At 44.3% G+C, this 23,497-nt stretch overlaps 1 protein-coding gene and 1 pseudogene across 6 annotated transcripts; both read left to right on the top strand.

Moving 5' to 3' along the window:
• Window positions 1–16,211, top strand: part of LOC113893526 — a 32,378-nt pseudogene extending 16,167 nt beyond the window's left edge.
• On the top strand, window positions 15,375–23,410 carry LOC113892850 (retinol dehydrogenase 16-like). 6 transcript variants are annotated; one of them, XM_027542280.1, is made up of 6 exons: window positions 15,375–15,426; window positions 16,650–16,702; window positions 17,314–17,654; window positions 19,676–19,934; window positions 20,802–20,965; window positions 21,533–23,410. In XM_027542280.1, exons 3-6 carry the CDS (start codon window positions 17,342–17,344, stop codon window positions 21,748–21,750), a joined length of 954 nt encoding a protein of 317 aa, XP_027398081.1. In that variant the 5' UTR covers window positions 15,375–15,426; window positions 16,650–16,702; window positions 17,314–17,341; the 3' UTR covers window positions 21,751–23,410. The 6 variants fall into 6 exon arrangements, with proteins under 6 accessions (XP_027398081.1, XP_027398077.1, XP_027398079.1 ...); XM_027542276.1 differs by lacking the exon at window positions 15,375–15,426 and adding an exon at window positions 16,425–16,504 and having other exon boundaries at window positions 17,448–17,654; XM_027542279.1 differs by lacking the exon at window positions 15,375–15,426 and adding an exon at window positions 16,456–16,504.
• The last annotated feature ends 87 nt before the right edge of the window (window positions 23,411–23,497 follow it).

The following is a 23,497-nucleotide window of genomic DNA, read 5'->3' as shown; positions in this document are numbered from 1 at the left end:
GCTCGGACCTCGGAAGGGCACAAAACGTGGGCCCAACTGAGTCTGTGCCTTTGTGGAGTGCCTGAGAACCAGAACCTGAGCAGCGTAGATCTGGGAAATGCCCACAACCCAGGGCCTGCCTCAGACAGTTCCCGGCAGAACAACCCAAAGCCTAAGCAGTGTAGAACGGGAAAGCACACACACCGTGAGTGGGGGCAAGCCCAGTGTGACCCAGACACTGCAAGCACTCCCCACACATGCCAGTGATATTTCTATGCAGTGTTCCTCCCTCCCCGCAGCAATATTGAACAAGTGAGCCTAAATAAATGACCATCTTCGCCCCCTTGTGTCAGGGTGGAAGTTAGATACTAAAGACTTGCAAACAGAGGACGCCAAAATAAACAAAGAAGAGGGAACGGCTCGGGAAGTGACAGGTGCAACAGATTCAGTTCAGTTCGGTTCAGTCGCTCAGTCGTGACCGACTCTTTGCGACCCCAGGAAACGCAGCGAGCCAGGCCGCCCTGTCCATCACCAACTCCCGGAGTTTACTCAGACTCACGCCCATCGAGTCAGAGATGCCATCCAGCCATCTCATCCTCTGTCGTCCCCTTCTCCTCCTGCCCCCAATCCCTCCCAGCATCAGAGTCTTTTCCAATGAGTCAACTCTTTGCATGAGGTGGCCAAAGTACTGGAGTTTCAGCTTTAGCATCATTCCTTCCAAAGAAATCCCAGGGCTGCTCTCCTTCAGAATGGACTGGCTGGATCTCCTTGCAGTCCAAGGGACTCTCAAAAGTCTTCTCCAACACCACAGTTCAAAAGCATCAATTCTTCGGCACTCAGCCTTCTTCACAGTCCAACTCTCACATCCATACATGACCACTAGAAAAACCATAGCCTTGACTAGACGGACCTTTGTTGGCAAAGTAATGTCTCTGCTTTTGAATATGCTATCTAGGTTGGTCATAACTTTCCTTCCAAGGAGTAAGCGTCTTTTAATTTCATGGCTACAGTCACCATCTGCAGTGATTTTGGAGCCCAGAAAAATAAAGTCTGACACTGTATTCACTGTTTCCCCATCTATTTTCCATGAAGTGATGGGACCGGATGCCATGATCTTCGTTTTCTGAACGTTGAGCTTTAAGTCAACTGTTTCACTCTCCACTTTCACTTTCATCAAGAGGCTTTTGAGTTCCTCTTCACTTTTCTGCCATAAGGGTGGTGTCATCTGCATATCTGAGGTTATTGATATTTCTCCCAGCAATCTTGATTCCAGCTTGTGCTTCTTCCAGCCCAGCGTTTCTCATGATGTACTCTGCATATAAGTTAAATAAGCAGGGTGACAATATACAGCCTTGACGTACTCCTTTTCCTATTTGGAACCAGTCTGTTGTTCCATGTCCAGTTCTAACTGTTGCTTCCTGACCTTCATATAGGTTTCTCAAGTGGCAAGTCAGGTGGTCTAATATTCTATTCTCTTTCAGAATTTTTCACAGTTTATTGTGATCCACACAGTCAAAGGCTTTGGCATAGTCAATAAAGCAGAAATAGATGTTTTTCTGGAACTCTCTTGTTTTTCCTGTGATCCAGCAGATGTTGGCAATTTGATTTCTGGTTCCTCTGCCTTTTCTAAAACCAGCTTGAACATCAGGAAGTTCACGGTTCACGTATTGCTGAAGCCTGGCTTGGAGAATTTTGAGCATTATTTTACTAGCGTGTGAGATGAGTGCAATTGTGCGGTAGTTGGAGCATTCTTTGGCATTGCCTTTCTTTAGGATTGGAATGAAAACTGACCTTTTCCAGTCCTGTGGCCACTGCTGAGTTTTCCAAATTTGCTGGCATATTGAGTGCAGCACTTTCACAGCATCATCTTTCAGGATTTGAAATAGCTCAACTGGAATTCCATCACCTCCACTAGCTTTGTTCGTAGTGATGCTTTCTAAGGCCCACTTGACTTCACATTCCAGGATGTCTGGCTCTAGATGAGTGATCACACCATCGTGATTATCTTGGTCATGAAGATCTTTTTTGTACAGTTCTTCTGTGTATTCTTGCCACCTCTTCTTAATATCTTCTGCTTCTGTTAGGTCCATACCATTTCTGTCCTTTATCGAGCCCATCTTTGCATGAAATGTTCCCTTGGTATCTCTAATTTTCTTGAAGAGATCTCTAGTCTTTCCCATTCTTTTGTTTTCCTCTATTTCTTTGCATTGATCGCTGAGGAAGGCTTTCTTATTTCTTCTTGCTATTCTTTGGAACTCTGCATTCAGATGTTTATATCTTTCCTTTTCTCCTTTGCTTTTCGCTTCTCTTCTTTTCACAGCTATTTGTAAGGCCTCCCAGACAGCCATTTTGCTTTTTTGCATTTCTTTTCCATGGGATGGTCTTGATCCCTGTCTACTGTACAATGTCACGAGCCTCCGTCCATAGTTCATCAGGCACTCTATCTATCAGATCTAGGCCCTTAAATCTATTTGTCACTTCCAGTGTATAATCATAAGGGATTTGATTTAGGTCATACCTGAACGGTCTAGTGGTTTTCCCTACTTTCTTCAATTTAAGTCTGAATTTGGCAATAAGGAGTTCATGATGTGAGCCACAGTCAGCTCCTGGTCTCGTTTTTGTTGACTGTGTAGAACTTCTCCATCTTTGGCTGCAAAGAATATAATCAATCTGATTTCGGTGTTGACCATCTGGTGATGTCGATGTGTAGTCATCTCTTGTGTTGTTGGAAGAGGGTGTTTGCTATGACCAGTGCATTTTCTTGGCAAAACTCTATTAGTCTTTGCCTTCCTTCATTCCATATTCCAAGGCCAAATTTGCCTGTTACTCCAGGTGTTTCTTGACTTCCTACTTTTGCATTCCAGTCCCCTATAATGAAAAGGACATCTTTTTTTGGGTGTTAGTTCTAAAAGCTCTTGTAGGTCTTCATAGAACCGTTCAACTTCAGCTTCTTCAGCATTACTGGTTGGGGCATAGACTTGGATTACTGTGATATTGAATGGTTTGCCTTGGAAACGAACAGAGATCATTCTGTCGCTTTTGAGTTTGCATCCAAGTACTGCATTTCAGACTCTTTTTTGACCGTGATGGCTACTCCATTTCTTCTGAGGGATTCCTGTCCGCAGTAGTAGATATAATGGTCATCTGAGTTAAATTCACCCATTCCAGTCCATTTTAGTTCGCTGATTCCTAGAATGTCGACATTCACTCTTGCCATCTCTTGTTTGACCACTTCCAATTTGCCTTGATTCATGGACCTGACATTTCAGGTTCCTATGCAATATTGCTCTTTACAGCATCGGACCTTGCTTCTATCACCAGTCACATCCACAGCTGGGTATTGTTTTTGCTTTGGCTCCATCCCTTCACTCTTTCTGGAGCTATTTCTCCACTGATCTCCAGTAGCATATTGGGCACCTACTGACCTGGGGAGTTCCTCTTTCAGTATCCTATCATTTTGCCTTTTCATACTGTTCATGGGGTTCTCAAGGCAAGAATACTGAAGTGGTTTGCCATTCCCTTCTCCAGTGGACCACATTCTGTCATATCTCTCACCATGACCTGCCCGTCTTGGGTTGCCCCACGGGCATGGCTTAGTTTCATTGAGTTAGACAAGATTGTGGTCCCAGTGTGATTAGATTGACTAGTTTTCTGTGAGTATGGTTTCAATGTGTCTGCCCTCTGATGCCTTCTGGCAACACCTACTGTCTTACTTGGGTTTCTCTTACCGTGGGCGTGGGGTATCTCTTCACGGCTGCTCCAGCAAAGTGCCCCCGCTGCTCCTTACTTTGGACGAGGGGTATCTCCTCACCGCTGCCCTTCCTGACCTTCAACGTGGGATAGCTCCTCTAGGCCCTCCTGCGCCCACACAGCCACCACTCTTTGGATGTGGGGCTGGTCCTCCCGGCCACCGCCCCTGGCATCAGGCGTGGGGTGGCTCCTCTTGGCTGCCGCCCCTGACCTCGGACTTGGGTAGCTCTCTCAGCCCTTCCTGCGCCGTCGCAGCCTGGCACTCTCAGCTGCTGCCCCGACCTCGGACGTGGGGTAGCTATCCTCTTAGCCGCGCTCAGTGAGCCGGTTGCAGCCGCCCATGCTTATTGTGCCAGAAACCCTGTGGCTAACACTGACTACATTGGAAGGGACCTATAGACCTTGAGAAGATGTATAAGGTGGAACAAGGAGCTATTTGAAACTGAACTGACCGTTCACTGCCTTCAACGCCTCCAGAGAAATTACTAGATATATTTTACTATTCTCATTTTTAATTTCTTTTTAATTTTTTTATTTTTAAGTTCTTTATTAATCCTTTAATTTTCATTTTTAAAACCTATTACCTTGGGGGGAAAATATCCTATTTTTAAAGCAAGTTTCATATTTTTTGTATGCTTTTTTCAATTTTGTTTTGTTTTTTTAATATTGTATTTTTGAGAGTCTAAGCTCTACTCTAGATTTTTAATCTTTGCTTTTTGGTATCTTTTTATCAATTTTGTACCTTTAAGAATTCAATCTTCAGTACCCATTTTTACTTAGGAGTGTGATTACTGGCTTGATTGCTCTCTCAACTTTTGACTTTTTTTTTCTCCCCCAGGTCACCTCTATTTCCTCCCTCCCCCTTCTCTTCCCTACTTTGTGAATCTCTTTGGGTATTTCAGGCTGTGGAGAAAACTTAGGGAACTGATCACAGGCCAGATTGGCCTCTCTCCTTTTGTCTCCCCCTCCTCTCCTCCTCGTTACCTCTATCTCCTTCCTCCCTTTTCTCTTGTCTATGGAACTCTGTGGACCTCTCTGAGTGTTCCAGACTGTGGAGAGCAAAAAGGAAATTGATTACTGGCTAGACTGCACTCTCCCCTTTTGATTCCCCCTCTTCTCCTCCTGGTCACCTCTGTCTCCCACCTCCCTCTTCTTGTCTTCATGTAACTCCAAGAACCTCTCTGGGTGTCCCTCACTGTGGAGAATCTTTTCACCATTAACCTAGATGTTTTGTCATCAGTGCTGTGTGGATGGAGAAGTCTTGAGGATACTACAAGAATAGGACTGAAAGCCAGAGGCAGGAGGTCTAAAGCCAAAAATTGAGATCACCAGAAATCTCCTAATTCCCTGGACCATTACGACAAAAGCTCATCCAAAAGCCTTCATACCTACACTGAAACAAGCTCCACCCAAGAGCCAACAAGTTTCAAACCAAGGCATACCAAACTAATTCTCCAACAAAGCAGGAACATAACCCTGAGCACAAAAATACAGGCGGCCAAAAGTCACACCAAACCCATAGACACCTTAAAACTCACTGCTGGACACTTCATTGCACTCCAGAGAGAAGAGATCCAGCTCCACCCACCAGAACACCGACCAAAACTTCCCTAACCAGGAAACCTTGACAAGCCACTCATCCAACCCCACCCAAAGGGAGGAACCTCCACAACAAAGAGGAACCACAAACTTCCAGCATACAGAAAGGCCACCCCAAACACAGCAACCTAAACAAGATGAAAAGGCAGAGAAATATTCAGCAGGTAAATAAACATGATAAAAGCCCACCAAACCAAACCAAACAAAAGAGGAGGAGATAGGGCATCTAACTGAAAAAGAATAAAGAATAATGATAGTAAAAATGATCCAAAATTTTGAAAACAAAATGGAGTTACAGATAAATAGTCTGGAGACAAGGATTGAGAAGATGCAAGAAAAGTTTAACAAGGACCTAGAAGAAATAAGAAAGAGTCAATCAATAAGGAATAATACAATAGCTGAGATCAAAAGCACTCGGGAGGAACCAACAGTAGAATAACTGAGGCAGAAGATAGGATAAGTGAGGTAGAAGATAGAATGGTGTAAATAAATGAAACAGAGAGGAAAAAAGAAAAAAGAATTAAAAGAAATGAGGACAATCTCAGAGACCTCTGGGACAATGTCAAATGCCCCCACATTCGAATCATAGGAGTCCCAGAAGAAGAAGACAAAAAGAAAGGCCATGAGAAAATTCTTGAGGAGATAATAGTTGAAAACGTCCCTAAAATGGGAAAGAAAATAGCCACCCAAGTCCAAGAAACCCAGAGAGTCCCAAACAGGATAAACCCAAGGTGAAACACCCCAAGACACATATTAATCAAATTAACAAAGATCAAACACAAAGAACAAATACTAAAAGCAGCAAGGGAAAAACAACAATTAACCCACAAGGGGATCCCCATAAGGATAACAGCTGATAGTTCAATAGAAACTCTTCAAGCCAGAAGGGAATGGAAGGACATATTTAAAGTGATGAAAGAGAAAAACCTACATCCCAGATTACTGTACCAAGCAAGGATCTCATTCAAATATGAAGGAGAAATCAAAAGCTTTACAGACAAGCAAAAGCTCAGAGAAATTAGCACCACCAAACCAGCTCTACAACAAATGCTAAAGGATCTTCTCTAGACAGGAAACATAGAAAAGGATTATAAACGTGAACCCAAAACAATAAAGTAAATGGCAATGGGATCATACTTATCAATAATTACCTTAAATGTAAATGGGTTGAATGCCCCAACCAAAAGACAAAGACTGGCTGAATAGATTAAAAAAAAAAAAAAAAAGACCCCTATATATGCTGTCTACAAGAGATCCACCTCAAACCTAGTGACACATACAGACTGAAAGCGAAGGACTGGAAAAAGATATTTCATGCAAATGGAGACCAAAAGAAAGCAGGAGTAGCAAAGCTCATATCAGATAAAAGAGGCTTTGAAATATAGGCCGTGAAAAGAGACAAAGAAGGACACTAAACAATGATCAAAGGATCAATCCAAGAAGATATAACAATTATAAATATATATGCACCCAACATAGGAGCACCACAGTATGTAAGGCTGCTGCTGCTGCTAAGTCGCTTCAGTTGTGTCTGACTCTGTGCAACCCAATAGACGGCAGCCCACCAGGCTCCTCCGTCCTGGGATTCTCCAGGCAAGAACACTGGAGTGGGTTGCCATTTCCTTCTCCAATGCATGAAAGTGAAAAGTGAAAACAAAGTCGCTCAGTCGTGTCTGACTCTTCACGACCCAATGGACTGCAGCCTACCAGGCTCCTCCATCCGTGGGATTTTCCAGGCAAGAGTACTGGAGTGGGGTGCCATCGCCTTCTCCAAATATGTAAGGCAAATGCTAACAAATATGAAAGGGGAAATTAACAGTAACACAATAATAGTGGGAGGCTTTAATACTCCACTCACAATTATGTATAGATCAACTAAACAGAAAATTAGCAAGGAAACACAAACTTTAAATGATACAATGGACCAATTAGATCTAACTGATATCTATAGGACATTTCACTCCAAAACAATGAATTTCACCTTTTTCTCAAGTGGACACAGAACCTTCTCCAGGATAGATTACATCCTGGGCCATAAATCTAGCCTTGGTAAATTAAAAAAAATCGAAATCATCTCAAGCATCTTTTCTGATCACAATGCGGTAAGATTAGATGTCAACTACAGGGAGAAAAATACAAACATATGAAAGCTAAACAACACACTTCTGAATAACCAGCAAATCACAGAAGAAATAAAAAAAGAAATCAAAATATGCATAGAAATGAATGAAAATGAAAACACAACAACCCAAAACCTATGGGATTCAATAAAAGAGTGCTAAGGAGAAAGTTCATAGCAATACAAGCCTACCTCAAGAAACAAGAGAGAAATCAAATAATAACCTAACTCTACACCTAAAGTAACTACAAAAGGAAGAAATGAAGAATCCCAGGGTTAGTAGAAGGAAAGAAAACACAAAAATTAGGGCAGAAATAAATGCAAAAGAAACAAAACAGACCATAGCAAAAATCAACAAAGCTAAAAGCTGGTTCTTTGAGAAGATAAATAAAATAGACAAACCATTAGCCAGACTCATCAAGAAACAAAGGGAGAAGAGTCAAATCAACAAAATTAGAAATGAAAATGGATAAATCACAACAGACAACACAGAAATACAAAGGATCATAAGAGACTACTATCAGCAATTATATGCCAATAAAATGGACAACTTGGAAGAAAAGGACAAATTCTTAGAAAAGTATAACTTTCCAAAACTGAACCAGGAATAAATAGAAAATCTTAACAGACCCGTCACATGCACAGAAATTGAAACCATAATCAGAAATCTTCCAACAAACAAAAGCCCAGGACCAGACGGCTTCACAGCTGAATTCTACCAAAAATTTAGAGAAGAGCTAACACCTATCCTACACAAACTCTTCCAGAAAATTGCAGAGGAAGGTAAACTTCCAAACTCATTCTATGAGGCCACCAGCACCCTAATACCAAAACCTGACAAAGATGCCACACACACACACACAAAACCTACAGGCCAATATCACTGATGAATATAGATGCAAAAATCCTTAACAAAATTCTATCAATCAGAATCCAACAACATATTGAAAAGATCATACATTATGACCAAGTGGGCTTTATCCTAGGGATGCAAGGATTCTTCAATATCTGCAAATCAATCAATGTAATACACCACATTAACAAACTGAAAGATAAAAACCATATGATTATCTCAATAAATACAGAGAAAGCCTTTGACAAAATTCAACATCCATTTATGATAAAAACCTTCCAGAAAGCAGACATAGAAGGAACATACCTCATCGTAATAAAAGCCATATATGACAAACCCATAGCAAACATTATCCTCAATGGTGAAAAATTGAAAGCATTTCCCCTAAAGTCAGGATCAAGACAAGGGTGCACACTCTCACTACTACTATTCAACATAGTTTTGGAAGTTTTGGCCACAGCAATCAGAGCAGAAAAAGAAATAAAAGGAATCCAGATTGGAAAAGAAGTTAAACTCTCACTGTTTGCAGATGACATTATTCTCTACATAGAAAACCCTAAAGACTCCACCAGAAAATTACTTAGAGCTAATTAATGAATACAGTAAAGTTGCAGGATATAAAATTAACAAGATATAAAATTAAAATTAACAAGATATAAAATTAACAAGAAATCCCTTGCAGTCCTATATACTAACAATGAGAAAACAGAAAGAGAAATTAAGGAAACAATTCTATTCACCATTGCAAAGAAAAGAATAAAATACTTAGGAATAAATCTATCTAAAGAAACAAAAGACCTAAATATAGAAAACTATAAAACACTGATGAAAGAAATCAAAGATGACACAAATAGATGGAGAAATATATCATGTTCATGGATCGGAAGAATCAATATAGTGAAAATGAGTATACTACCCAAAGCAATCTATAGATTCAATGCAATCCCTACCAAGCTACCAAGGGTATTTTTCAGAGAATTAGAACAAATAATTTCACAATTTGTATGAAATTACAAAAAACCTCGAATAGCCAAAGCAATCTTGAGAAAGAAGAATGGAACTGGAGGAATAAACCTGCCTGACTTCAGGCTATACTACATAGCAACAGTCATCAAGACAGTATGGTACTGGCACAAAGACAGAAACATAGATCAGTTCAGTTCAGTTCAGTTCAGTTGCTCAGTCGTGTCCGACTCTTTTCAACCCCATGAACCGCAGCACGCCAACCCTCCCTGTCCATCGCCAACTCCCAGAGTCTACCCAAACTCATGTCCATTGAGTCGGTGATGCCATCCAACCATCTCATCCTCTGTCGTCCCAATGGAACAAAATAGAAAGCCCAGAGATAAATCCATGCACCTATGGACACCTTATCTTTGACAAAGGAGGCAAGAATATACAATGGAGAAAAGACAATCTCTTTAACAAGTGTTTATGGGAAAACTGGTCAACTGTAAAAGAATGAAACTAGAACACTTTCTAACACCATACACAAAAATAAACTCAAAATGGATTAAAGATTTAAACGTACGACCAGAAACTATAAAACTCCTAGAGGAAAACATAGGCAAAACACTCTGACATAAATCACAGCAGGATCTTCTATGATCCACCTCCCAGAGTAATGGAAATAAAAGCAAAACTAAACAAATGAGACCTAATTAAACTTCAAAGCTTTTGCACAACGAAGGAAACTATAAGCAAGGTGAAAAAACAGCCTTCAGAATGGGAGAAAATAATAGCAAATGAAGCAACTGACAAAGGATTAATCTCAAAAATATACAAGCAGCTCCTGCAGCTCAATTCCAGAAAAATAAATGACCCAATCAAAAAATGGGCCAAAGAACTAAACAGACATTTCTCCAAAGAAAACATACAGATGGCTAACAAACACATGAAAAGATGCTCAACATCACTCATTATCAGAGAAATGCAAATCAAAACAACAATGAGGTACCATCTCACACTGGTCAGAATGGCTGCTATCAAAAAGTCTAAAAACAATAAATGCTGGAGAGGGTGTGGAGAAAAAGGAACCCTCTTACACTGTTGGTGGGAATGCAAACTAGTACAGCTACTATGGAGAACAGTGTGGAGATTCCTTAAAAAGCTGGAAATAAAACTGCCATACAACCCAGCAAATCCCACTGCTGGGCATACACACCAAGGAAACCAGAATTGAAAGAGACACATGCACCGCAATGTTCATCACAGCACTGTTTACAATAGCCAGGACACGGAAGCAACCTAGATGTCCATCAGCAAATGAATGGATAAGAAAGCTGTGGTACATATACACAATGGAATATTACTCAGCCATTAAAAAGAATGCATTTGAATCAGTTCTAATGAGGTGGATGAAACTGGAGCCTATTATACAGAGTGAAGTAAGTCAGAAAGAAAAACAGCAATACAGTTTATTAAAGCATATATATGGAATTTAGAAAGATGGTAACGATAACCCTATATGCAAGACAGCAGAAGAAATACAGATGTAAAGAACAGACTGTTGGACTCTGTGGGAGAAGGCGAGGGTGGGATGATTTGAGAGAATAGCATTGAAACATGTATATTATCATATGTGAAATAGATCGCCAGTCCAGGTTTGATGCATGAGGCAGGGTGCTCAGGGCTGGTGCGCTGGGATGACCCTGAGATGGGATGGGGAGGGATGTGGGAGAGAGGGTCTGGATGGGGAACACATGTACACCCATGGTTGATTCATGTCAATGTATGGCAAAAAGCATCACAATATTGTAAAGTTATTAGCCTCCAATTAACATTAAAAAATAAATAACTAAAATAAAGTAGAGGCCTTGACTAGTTTCAGAAAACAGGCCCTCCTAGATGGTGCTAAAGCCATCCAAGCCTTAAATGAAGAACAAATCCAAATGAGAAAAGCAGTAATTCAAAATAGAATGGCTTTGGACATGCTCACAGCTGCTCAAGGAGGGACATGTGCTATAATTAAAGTTGAATGTTGTGTATATATTCCTGACTTATCTGGCAATGTATCAGCTGCTTTAGATGACGTGAAAAACCAGCTAAAAGAAATGTCAAATGAAAACATTCCTTTCTGGGCTTCAGTCCTATCTTGGGTGAAGGGTAATTGGCAGGAAACTATATTTACCATTGTTACAGTTGCCTTGATAGAAATGCTTTGTGGACCCTGCATTTTACAAGGTATTATGAACTTTGTAACCCAAAGGTTGGTGTCGTTCTCCCAAATTGGCAGTCAGAGAGCCAGGGTGCAATATATCCCTATGAGTGATGCTCATACTATGAGTTAAGAGCATCAGGAGTGGGGAATGAAGGAGGAAAGAGACAGAACAGGCTCCATCTTGAAAGCAGGACTCCATCTTGGGCCAGACTGTGGACTTTGAGCTATATGCCCAGTATCTATGGAAACAACATACCAGCTGGAAAACCAGACACCCCCCCACCCCCCATGGAAGAGTCCCAGGGCTCATACCTAGACTCTCCGTCGCCTAAAAGAATACTCTAATTATCTGTGTAACAGGATAGAACCATAAATTCTATTATGCTTATTGGGGTATGACCACAGGCCTATTGATAATTGTCCACTGTTAACTACCTAGGCTTAAGGCATACGAATCAAGGGTTAACTTTGATTGTATCTTCCTTTTCCTTTGTTCAGACTAGTTTCAGAGAATTTGGGGAGGTGGGTTTGAGCATGTACCCTTAGGGTATATAAGGTTTTTACAAAAACTAATCAGGGTCCTTGGCTAAGAGGAGACTTTGCCTTGGGCCCGCCGGTGTAATAAACTGCACTCCACTATCTGCATTGTCCTTCTGAGTGAGTTTGTTTCCTGGAACTAGTGGCTACAACATTATCTTTCAATTTGTGAATATAGTGTATCACATTGATTGATTTGCATATATTGAAGAATTCTTGTATCCCTGGAATAAACCCAACTTGATCATGGTGTATGAGCTTTTTGATGTGTTGCTGAATTCTGTTAGCTAAAATTTTGTTGACGATTTTTGCATCTATGTTCATCATTGATATTAATTGGCCTGTAGTTTTCTATTTTATTGTTGTTATCTTTGTCTGGTTTTGGTGTCAGGGTGATGGTGGCCTCATAGAAGGAGTTTGGAAGTGTTCCTTCCTCTGCAGTTTTTTGAAAGAGTTTTAGAAGGATAGGCATTAGCTCTTCTATAAATGGAAAATATTGTATTCTTTAGAACAGCACTACTTAGTAAAAAATACTCATGGTGTGAATATAATAGCTTCCCACATTTTATTCACTGTATTCAACATAAATAATGTCTTGGAAAACTTCTTTCTATCCAATTCCTTACTCTCTAGTCATGTATATTAAATTGATATTTGGTCAAATATGGCTGGAAGATGAACATTCCTACAAGGGCAGACTTGTTGCTGAGCATCGGAGGGACTAATTATGTGTGTTAATAATTCTGACACCCTGTACCTAACTGCCCTGACCCTGCTCTTCTGCCCTGAGTTCTGTTATTTGGTACATCTTTAAATTCTTGGTATTCATCTTTGTTTCTCCTAGACAGGTTTCCATGAAGCTGGGCAACCTGTGAATGGAGGGGACTGATCAGCACTTGAGGGAGGGAACTGGGGACTGACTGGCTTCCTATGGTTGGAGGGAGGGTGGACTTTCCTAGTGCAAAGTGTAAATTCCAGTTTGGGTGATGGTGGTTAATACAGGCATGTCTGCCTCCCTCTGAAACACTACCCCTTGAAGGAATTCCTCAGATTCCTTCAGGAATGTAGTTTAGTGTTGATCAGAGTATTTCAAGCCCAGGGCCATCATCCTGAAGCTGTTTGAGAATCTGAATATGTAATGGGATGTTTATAATGTCCAGGAAGACAATGGGGACTATGAAGTTTCTCACACTGACTTCCTGACTATGGATCCATCTTATTTCATTTTGTCCATCCTTGCTTTCATCAACCCTGGGGTGCTAGTTTCTTGTCACCAGGCAGTGGGCTGTGCTGTGAAAACTGAGTCAAGAGGGAGGCACACCTTCTGTCCTCCCACTGCTCACAGGGTCCAGGGTCTAATGCTCCCCAAACCAGCTGGATCATGGTGGTCTCTGTTCCAGCCATTCCCCCTGCAACCTCTGTCCTAAGTCCTCCCTGAGTTGGAAGGAATTTGGCATCACAGCTGGGTTCTGTTTCCTGGGCCCAGCACACTGTTGCCCTCTCACCCTCAATCTTCCCAGGACTCTGGGGTCTGGTGAGTAATGCCGGCAACTCCACATCCACCCCACCGAATGGGTGGCTGATACTTCATGAAGATTCTGTATGTAAACCTATTAGGGGGTGATGGAGGTGATCCTGAGTCTGCTGCCCCTGGTGTGGAAGGTGAGGGGGCCATGTGGTCAATGTCTCCAGTGTCATGGGATGGGTGAACCTTGGAAGCTACTTCATGTCCAAGTACAGTGTGGAGACCTTCTCAGACTCCCTCAGGTAATGGCCTGAATAGATGTCCTCTCTGTCCTCCTGCTTCTGTGCTTGCAGGGCACTGTTCTTCAGGGGTTTCCTCTCTCTGGAAACTGTTCCTTCCAAGTCTCTCTCTCTTGCTCTGTGTAGGTCTTTCACTGGGAAGAAACTTTTTATCTATTTGGTGTCCAGTTGGGTCTAGGACTAAGGAGTTCGATTGAACATAATCCTGCCTGCATGAGGGCCCACAGTCACACAGTTTTGGAGGCAGAATTGGAACTGAAATGATTTGAGTGTGCAGTCCTTCCGTGTACTTAACTGCTACATACAGGTTCCAGGAGCCCTGTGGTGATGGTGGGGGCAGGGATTCCCATGAAGTAACTAATCAAGGGAGCTACTGCATCACAGCTGTGGGCAAGAGACTCTGGGGCTTCAGTGAGAGGTCGCTTCTAAATGTGTAGGAGTTGTGTCCACAGGCAGGGTGATGTTCCTAGAGGAGAGATGGCCAGGGCATTACTAGGGGAGGATAGCAGAGAGAGGATAGGTTTGAAGTGTCTGAGTTCTGAGTGCTTGGTGTCAGACAGGGGAATTCTGAAGAGTCAGCATGATCAGGAGATTCTCAAGAGTCTCTGAGTCCTTCAAGGCTGTGGTGTCAGGCCCTCACGTCACTCCATGTCCCTTACTCAGATGCAGGCCTAGAACTTCATGCTTGATCTGAAGACTCCAGTTTTCATATTGTTATTTACACACACACATACACAACACACAGAATGCCAGACATATCAGACCAACTGAAATTAAATAATCATTGATTCGCTTTATAACTTGAAGGCATGTGTTCAGGACCTTGGGACTAACCCTCAGGAATCCTCTTCAGCTTGTAGAGAGCTTGAGATGTTAAACCTCATGACCCTCCTTGCTGAGCCTACACAGGGGCCGGGGAGGGCGGGCAATGGCTGCAATGAGATGGATGTCATGGTGGACAGAGTGGACTGTGACTCAAGGGCCCCAGTTCAGACAAGGCAGAACAGCAGGTGCATTAAAAGGAAGTGCAATGAACACCAGTGCACATCCTCAGCCTGGACCCTCGGGGCAGAGCCCTGTTTCTCCTCTTTCCTGGCCGCCTTCCTTGGGGAGGGAAGCGGGTCTGGTCTAATGGATATGTGCAGGGGCAGGAACCCATGCTATGAACATCCACAATAATGCCATAGGAAGCTGTGGTCACTTTTTCCTTAGGCCATCCTGGCCCACTGTGAGTTGAATGTGGTCAGTAACTCCCCATTCCCAATCCTCAACTGCGGAAATTCAGCACTGGAAGGCAGTGTTATGTCTCCAGGTAGTGGGACTGCATCCATGTGGAGCTGGAAATAAATTGCACAATTAACTCTCACTCCAGTCCTACCACCTCCCGTTGTTACAGATGCCTTCCCTTCTTCACAGGACCCTTCCTGGGTGGATGGAGAATTGTTTGTGGCCCTGACTCTTGACAAGTGCATCTCATGACACCCTGCAGGGCGTCAGCAGGGGGCGAGCCTCATCTATCCAATTAACAGGAAGCTCAGACATGTGCTGCCTTAGTACAAAGGGCAGCTGTCCCTTGTAGGACTTCCTGCAGAGATTTATGTCAGTGAGTCTCCCAGCAGGGTTCACATCTTGGAGATTTCTTGTTCTGCCCCTTGCAGCTCTCAGGTGAGTGAGTGTCACCCAGACTCCTTCTTTCCTCTCTCTTGACTTTCCTGTGGCTGTTCCCACCCAGAATGTTGTCTGAAGCTTCTGAGACCCCAGGGAGTCATCACATTACACTCAGATTCACAAAAAAGAAGCAAATGGGGTGAAGGCTGGATTGTGTCTGTTGAATGGCCCCTTGGGAAGTTATGGTGGTGGGATTCGTGGTTATTGAGAAAAAAAAAATCTCATTTCTTTCAATAAAGAAACCACAACCTTCTCCCTTAGCAGGGTTAGTGTTTGTATAAGACTTGCATGTCCTCCCAGCTTCCTGACAGTTTCCGGGGCACCATCCTACATCCTGGCCTTCTTCCGTCTCACCCTTTGGGGAGCCCTGTAGGAGGGTCCTGCTGGTGACCCGGGAAGCACACACAGGCTGGTTTCTGCAGGACTGTCTTTTCCATTACTGCTGCTGACTCCCATCTGAGGGACAACCCCTTTCAGGATGACAGTCAGCTCCCTGCAGGTGGAAATGACCAGTAAAGGCTAATCTGTCATCTCCTCTCTGTTTGTTGGCTGCTGAGGTGGATTCCAGGAGCATCTGAGCCTCTGTGTCCTTGGGGAAGCCTCTCCTTCATCCCAGCGTCCGTTTTCTTTCCTCACTTGGAGTTATAGGTGTGATAAATGTGGACGGTGAGGAGATGTCCAGGGCATTGACCCTGGCTCCTTCTGTCCCTGTCCTTCTTTCCAGCCCCATGATCCTGGTGGTCCACCCCTGTTACTGGATGGTATCCTCCACCTCCCCGTGAACTCCTCCATGCACAGCTGTTCTGAGGTCCAGTCTCAGGTCCTTTCTTTAGTCTCCTGAGGGGTCAGCTTCCTCCTCCTCTCCACTGTTACCCTAACACAAACTGCAATTATTCCTTTCCATCATTGTGATTTATAGATCTCCCTGCTTGCCAGAGTTAGAACTCCAGTTAATGTTTGCCACAGTTCAAATCAGTCTCTTCTCAGTGTCTGATTGGTCAGGATTCTGGATGTGGTGCTGGGATGGGCAGGGGCTGAGCACAGAAGGGAGAGGCCAATGGAGCTGGGCACACAGGTCTGTAGGCAGAGCATCTGCACAGAGTAAAAGGGGAACAACTGTTAGAGCAACTTTGTGTGAGTCCTTCCAAGACCCATTCCAGTGTCTGGGAGAAATCTCACCATTACCTGTGTCCCCTCATCCCCTTCCTGTTTCCTCGTAGTGCCTCAGACAGCCCCACTGTTCTTCTGAACACTTTCTGGTCCAGGAAACCAGGTGAGATCTTATTCTCTTTTGCCTTCTCCTTCTAATCCTAGAGAAGCTGAGGGTATTTAGTCTTTTAGGAGGGAATTCTGTGAGCTGAGCCAGAGGAGGAAACCAGGTCAGAGGCTAAGCCGCACAGCTAGTTGGCAGACGAACTGGGTTTTGAAGCCATGTGTTTTGTGAATCTAAGTATATTCCCCCTGAAGAATATTCTTTAGATCTGGGAGACTCAGGTCCCAGACTTGAAAGGGACAAAAGGAAGAAGATAGTCGTGAGCCATGGAACCGTGCCATTGCGGGTCCAATGTATGGGGTGGGGATGGAGGGGAGAGAGGCGGGCAGAGGCAAACAGGGAGGAGTGAGAGGACAGGACAGAGGTGGTTGGGAACCTATTGTCATCCCTAAGAGACTGTGTCGTAAATGCATTGACATCTATTAGAATTGGGTTAAGTGTACCAAAGAGCACGTATTGGGTTTAGAGTCAGTCATACTCACTGAAGAAGGTGAGCAGGACAATCTTGAGAATTCCAAGCGAGAGAGCTTGGACCCTGGCTTGCCAACAATAATCCTGTGTGTTCTTAATTTCTCCTACCTGATCACTAGCCAGACTCTATTTCACCCCAGGCTGTGTGTGTCTGTCCCATAAAAGGCCATGTGGCTGTACCTGGTGGTCCTCGTGGGCCTGTACTACCTCCTACGCTGGTACCGGGAGAGGCAGGTGGTGAGCCACCTCCGGGACAAGTTCGTCTTCATCACAGGCTGTGACTCGGGCTTCGGGAACCTGCTGGCCAGGCAGCTGGACCTGAGAGGCTTGAGGGTCCTGGCTGCATGTCTGACAGAGAGGGGGGCTGAGCAACTGAGGAACCAGACATCAGACAGGCTGCAGACGGTGATCCTGGATGTCACCAAGACAGACAGCGTTGCTGCGGCCACCGAGTGGGTGAAAGAGCGTGTGGGGGACAGAGGTAACACCCAGATTTCTTGTTTGTTTATTTCTTCTCTCTGTGTGAGGGGACACTGGTTGGAAGCTCCCTGGGGAACATTCCAAGCTGTTTCTGTGACTTGAAGTCCCACCTGTCTTCTTCACCTCACCCAGCTGACTAGCCAAACCTCTGCCACCCCATACCCCCACCTCCTGACCTAGCTTCTGTAGTTTGGGGGAGAGATTTCCCTGATGACACTGTGTCCTTGCAGACTACCTGTCTGGTGTCCCCTCCTCTCTCAGCGAAAGTCTGGCTTTCTTACTGTTGTGTGAGCAAGGTAATCAGGGTGGAATTTCTGGAGGAGGGGTGGAGAGGGGGAACTCTGGCTGGAAGGCTGCATGGGTGGCTGGGAGCAGGGCTGGAGCTGGGCTGTGTTCTCAGCACCTGAACACGGTCTTGCTGGTGACCCATAGCCAGGCTGCTAGAGGTTTAATGTCACTCATTTTCGGTGCTGACACTGAACTCTCAGGAGTTGTCTAAGGAAGGTCTGAAAACTACAGTGGGGTCACATTCTCTTTTTTCTGTTTGTTGTTCTCCACGTGTGATGTGTCTCTTTGTGGTACTATAGTTGTACCTGTGTTTTATGGGAGAAGGAAAGAACTTTAATTTATCTAAATACAGATTTAAAACATGACACGGTGGACAGTGGGGAAAGTATGTGGATGAGAACCAAATCACCCTAAATCCTACCACCCACAGATAAGTGCTGATAACATTTTGACATACATGATATTACAATTTGGACATAGTCTCTTTCCTAATTTTCCAGTGAAAGAAAGTGAACAATTTTACAGGTAACAAAAATGTGTTCAAAAATTAATAAATAATGATTGAGAATAGTATATTCTTTAGAATAGCTCTACTTCATGAAAATTACCTCATGGTATGAATGTAATTGGTTCCCATATTTTATTCATTGCATTGAGCATAAATGATGTCTGGGTAAACTTCTTTCTACCCAATTCCCTAAGCTCTAATCATGGCTATTAATTTGATCTTTGGTCAAATAATGAGGAATATCCATTTCTACAAGGGCAGGCTTAGTGCTGAGCAGTGGAGGGACTAATTCTGTGTGTTCATTCTGACATCCTGTTCCCAACTGCCCTGAACCCTTCTGTTCTGCCCTGAGTTCTGTTAGTTGATAAGTCTTTAAGTTCTTGATATGTCTTTGTGTCTCACAGACAGGTTTCTATGAAGCTGGGCAACCTGTGATCTGAGGGAACTGGGGCCAGAGTGGCCTCTTGTGGGAGGGAGAGGGTAGAGATTTCTGGGAAAACATGTAATTCCAATTTGGAGAAACATGGCTTCTCCTGAAAACCTACCCACTGAATTCCCAAATTTTTGTATGAATATGACCCAATATTGATGCAGGTGCTTCAAAGCCAGGCCCTACAGGTCAATACCACACCTCTCAACCAGTTCCCCCAAACCTGGGACTTCAGATCTCTTTTCCTCAACCAATCTGCCTTTAACCTTCATTCATCTTTTTATTTTTGTCTTTTATCTGTTTTCTCCTTCCTTCCTCTCTTTCCCTCCATTCCTCATTATTTCTCTCTGTTTTCCTCTTTTTCCTTCATACTAGCTATTGAGCACTCTGTCAGAAAATCTGAAAAGTCAGAGGAATATTTATGTCTGCAAAAGCAATATGGATTGTGAACATTCAAAATTTCATTCTCAAATTCCAGACCATAGGCACACTAGATCTCCTGAAGCTCAATACCTGCATTCATAAACTGTGGTTCCTTGTCACCCGGTTCCTTGTCACCAGGCACTGGGTGGGGTGTGAAGACTGAGTCAGGAGGGAGGCTGGCCTTCTGTCCTCCCACTCTTCACTGGGTCTGGTCTCCCCAAACCCCCAGGAGCATGGTAGTCTCTGCTCTATTCACTCCCACTGCGGCCTCTCTCCTAAAGTCCTCCCAGGTCGGAAGGTGACTTGGCACCATGACAGGGTCCACATTGCTAGACTCGGCACAGTGTTGCTCTCTTGCCTTCACTGTTCCCAGGGCTCTGGGGTCTGGTGAATAATGCTGGCATCTCCACGCCCACTGCACCCAATGAGTGGCTGACCAAACAGGACTTCATGAAGATTCTGGACGTGAACCTGTTGGGGGTGATTGATGTGACCCTGAGTGTGCTGCCCCTGGTGCGGAAGGCAAGGGGCCGTGTGGTCAATGTTTCCAGCATCATGGGCCGGGTGGCCCTCCTTGGTGGAGGCTATTGCATGTCCAAGTATGGCGTGGAGGCCTTCTCAGACTCCCTCAGGTAATGGCCTGGGACAGACTGCCCACCTTGGTCCTCCTGCTTCTGTGCTTCTGGGAGAGCCTTTCACAGTATTCCTTTCATCATTGACTAGAGCTCTTTTTTCTGTAATTGCCTGTCTTACTTTACCAGGCATTCCTTGGGAAGCTCCTTCCTAAGTTCGTGATATCAGGATGGGCTCCATGACTGTAGAGTTGGCATGAACTTACTTTGCCTGGATGATGTCCCACAGTCTGAAAGTGAGGCAGAATTGTCACTGATATAATTGGCTACAGCATGTTCCACATATATTGCTGCTATAATATTAGGTAGGGGCAACCTTGTAAGCAGTGTAACCTTATGGAAGCAATTAATCAAGGGAACCAATTAATCATATCAGCAGTAGAAACCCTAACTTATGCTGGGCTGAAGATAGCTCCAATGTGGGGGAAGGGTGTACTCAGGTAAAGAGATGATATTTAGGGGATAGTTAGAACAATCCAGCTGATAGATGGCCAGGAAGTAGATCTGTTAGGAGAGGAAGAGAGGAAATTGAGGAGTATAGAGCAGATAAAATACAGAAAATTTGCTGATCAATTGGATGTGAGGGAAATATGAAGAGATGGTACTTAAGCGGTACCTTGGAACACAGCTGGTAGGATTTAGAGGTGTAGGCACATGTGTACAAAATATTAGGAAAAATATTCAAACTCTATTCAGAATAACAGCATCATTAGATTTCTCCTTTGGCTTTCTGTACTTCACAACCTCCCAGAGTTTTCTGCTTATCCCACTGCAGTCTTTCTTGTCATCTTACAATTTTTGGTGTGTTTTTGTGTTTATGTTGGAAGACCTCTGAAGTCCTTGTCCCTCTGCCTGTTTGCCTTGCAGGAGGGAGCTCTCCTACTTTGGGGTGAAGGTGGTTATGATCGAGCCTGGTTATTTTAAGACCGCTGTGACCAGCCCTAAGGCACTTTCTCAGGGCTTCCAGGCATCATGGAATCAGGCCAGCCCAGAGATCAAGGAACTCTATGGAGAGAAGTTCATGGCTAACCGTGAGTGATCTGTGGACCTTGGGAAGTAAAGGGACCTTGGGAGAGGTAAACCCTTGTCTGGAAGCCTGGGTCAGTCATTAGCACTTCCTTCAGTATCGTGTCCATCCTCCAGGCTCTGAGTCACCCACACAGTGGGGACATGGGTTCTGTCCCCAGGGTTCCATGTAATCACCTGGTGATCTAGGGAAAGTCTCCAGGCTTGGTAGACATGGGGACCACTGTCTCCCTGAACCCCTTTTTATTTTGGGAGGAAACTGAAGCCAGAGAGGGAAGACCCTGTGTAGTCATGGCAAGCTGGCATTAGAACAGCTGATTTTCACGTCCTCGGATTTATTGTTTGTAGACACCTGCAGTTTATGTAGTCCTGATATTCTCAGGAAAAGAATTAGAGGTTACTTCATGTGGAACCATTGCTCCTGGTGTAAGAATGGGGCACTCATTTGAGAATGTAGGTTGATTCAAGTTAGGTGGCCTAGGGATTCTTAAGAACATTGATCCATAAGTTGATCCCTAAGTCAGAATGGACAGAGGTGGAAATATGTCTGGATTCTTTCTCATTCTGGACAGTCATGAAATCAGTCGACTTGTTGGAGACAACCAGCTGCCAGGATCTGTCCTTGGTGACCAACTGCATGGAGCACGCCCTGACTGCCTGCCACCCCCGCACCCGATACTCACCTGGCTGGGATGCCAAGTTCATCTACCTTCCCATGAGCTACCTGCCCAGCTTCCTGGTGGATCTCATGGTGTACTGGAGAAACCCCAGGCCTGCGAAGGCCCTGTAACCCAAGACTGGGGTGCATTGTAGGGGGTAGTTGCGTACAGAATGGGGAGAGGATGCATCGGGGGAGGGAAATATAGTGGAGAGTGGAGTTTTCATGTCACCAGGACACCTTTCCACCTCACTCCCATCTCCTCCCCAGTCTCCTTTTGGGACATTACTTAGGACTCGAGGATAGAAGGAAGAAACATGTTTTGTAGTGAGAAACTGAGATCAGTAGCTCTTATCTGTGTCCTGTTCCTTCATCAGCCTCTCAAGGCTCTGAGCCTTATGGCCCTCCTGCAACCCTGAGGAATCCATACTTAAGGGGAGGGTTGAGCAGCCAGGAGGGTCCAGACCCCTGCATCTTCTGCCCCTGTCCGCCTCTTCCAGGTGTGCCTTGGCCCTGGCCAGTGTCCCCCTCCCACTGCAATGCACATGGGAGATAAAAGCCCTTCTTCCCTAAAGATACTTGTAATCAGGGATGTGTGTGAGGGGTGACCACCAGCCTGACACATCAGCCTAGGTGCTAACTCAGCCAATCTTGGCTGGAAAGTGGTGTCATCAGTGGAGATCCTGACAGAGAACACAGAAACCAATTCTTGTTTTGTCTTGAAATCTTAAATTTCCATTGATTATATTCCCCTAAAATAAAAATTTAGACATTTACCTAGGCCCAGTGATTTTGAACAAGGCCTTGGACAGCAGTGGGTGTGTGTCTCTGAGAGGAAGAGTTAGGAGACCTCATGGAGGTGTAGGGGTGAGTGGGAACACCTGAGGAGGATTTAAAGAAGCAAGTGAGGTCATCCCTTTGTCTGCAGAAGTGAGGGGCTAATGTGTCTTTCTGGAGATTATTGTGTGACCTGGGATCCCAGGATTAATACAAGGATGGACAAACAAGGAGAGGTCTGTAAGGGAGAGGCAGGGCCCGGACCCTTCCCTGGGGACATGTAGCATCTCCCTCACCAGAAACCTCCCTGCCGTCTTCCCTCTGTCCCCTCCTATAGAGTCACTACCCTCTATCCTTTGCCACCTGCCAGGTCCCCCAGCCCAGATCCCTTTCCCCCACCCTCCAATGGAGGTGAGTGGGAGTTACTTCTGGAGCCCGGTCTTATGTCTTTGCTAATGCTTACTGAGCACCTACTGTGATCAGGGCAGGAATTCCCCTGATGTCCCAGTGCTTCCAGAGACCCTTGCTCTCTGTGTGTCCTCTCTTCTCATGATGGTCTGACTATGGACTCAGTGGAGAGGGCATTTTTAAAAGTCATATAGATTTCTTGACTGAGTGCAAATTGAAGTGGGAGGTATCTCCCAGTCATCTTAGTTCACCTTCCTGATTATAAAAATTAGGTTACAGAGACTTTGGGGGATTTTACGCCATTGAACAGTATGTTTTAATATTACATACCTTAAAAAAGCATTGACTTCAGATTTCCCTGGTGTTCCAGTGGTTAAGAATCTGCCTTGCAATGCAGGGTATGTGGGTTCAATCCCTGGTTGGGGAACTAAGATCCCACATGCTGTGGAGCAACTAAGCCTGAGGGCCACAGCTACTGAAGGCCACACGACACATCTACAGGTCCATGTTCCCACTGAAAGACCTCACACAATGCAACGAAGATCCTGCATGCTGCAACTAAGACCTGACACAGCCAAATAAATAAATAAATACTTTTTGTTTTTAAGATGTATTTACTTATTGAATCATTTGGAATGTAACAGAAGTAAACATTTACTGAGTGAAGTTGACATAAGCACAGACAGTTTGAACT

This window comes from Bos indicus x Bos taurus, chromosome 5 (assembly GCF_003369695.1).
Source record: "Bos indicus x Bos taurus breed Angus x Brahman F1 hybrid chromosome 5, Bos_hybrid_MaternalHap_v2.0, whole genome shotgun sequence".
NCBI classification, from domain to species: Eukaryota; Metazoa; Chordata; class Mammalia; order Artiodactyla; family Bovidae; genus Bos; species Bos indicus x Bos taurus.
Note: the sequence above shows the minus strand (reverse complement) of the source record. Positions and strands in the feature narration are given on the sequence as shown.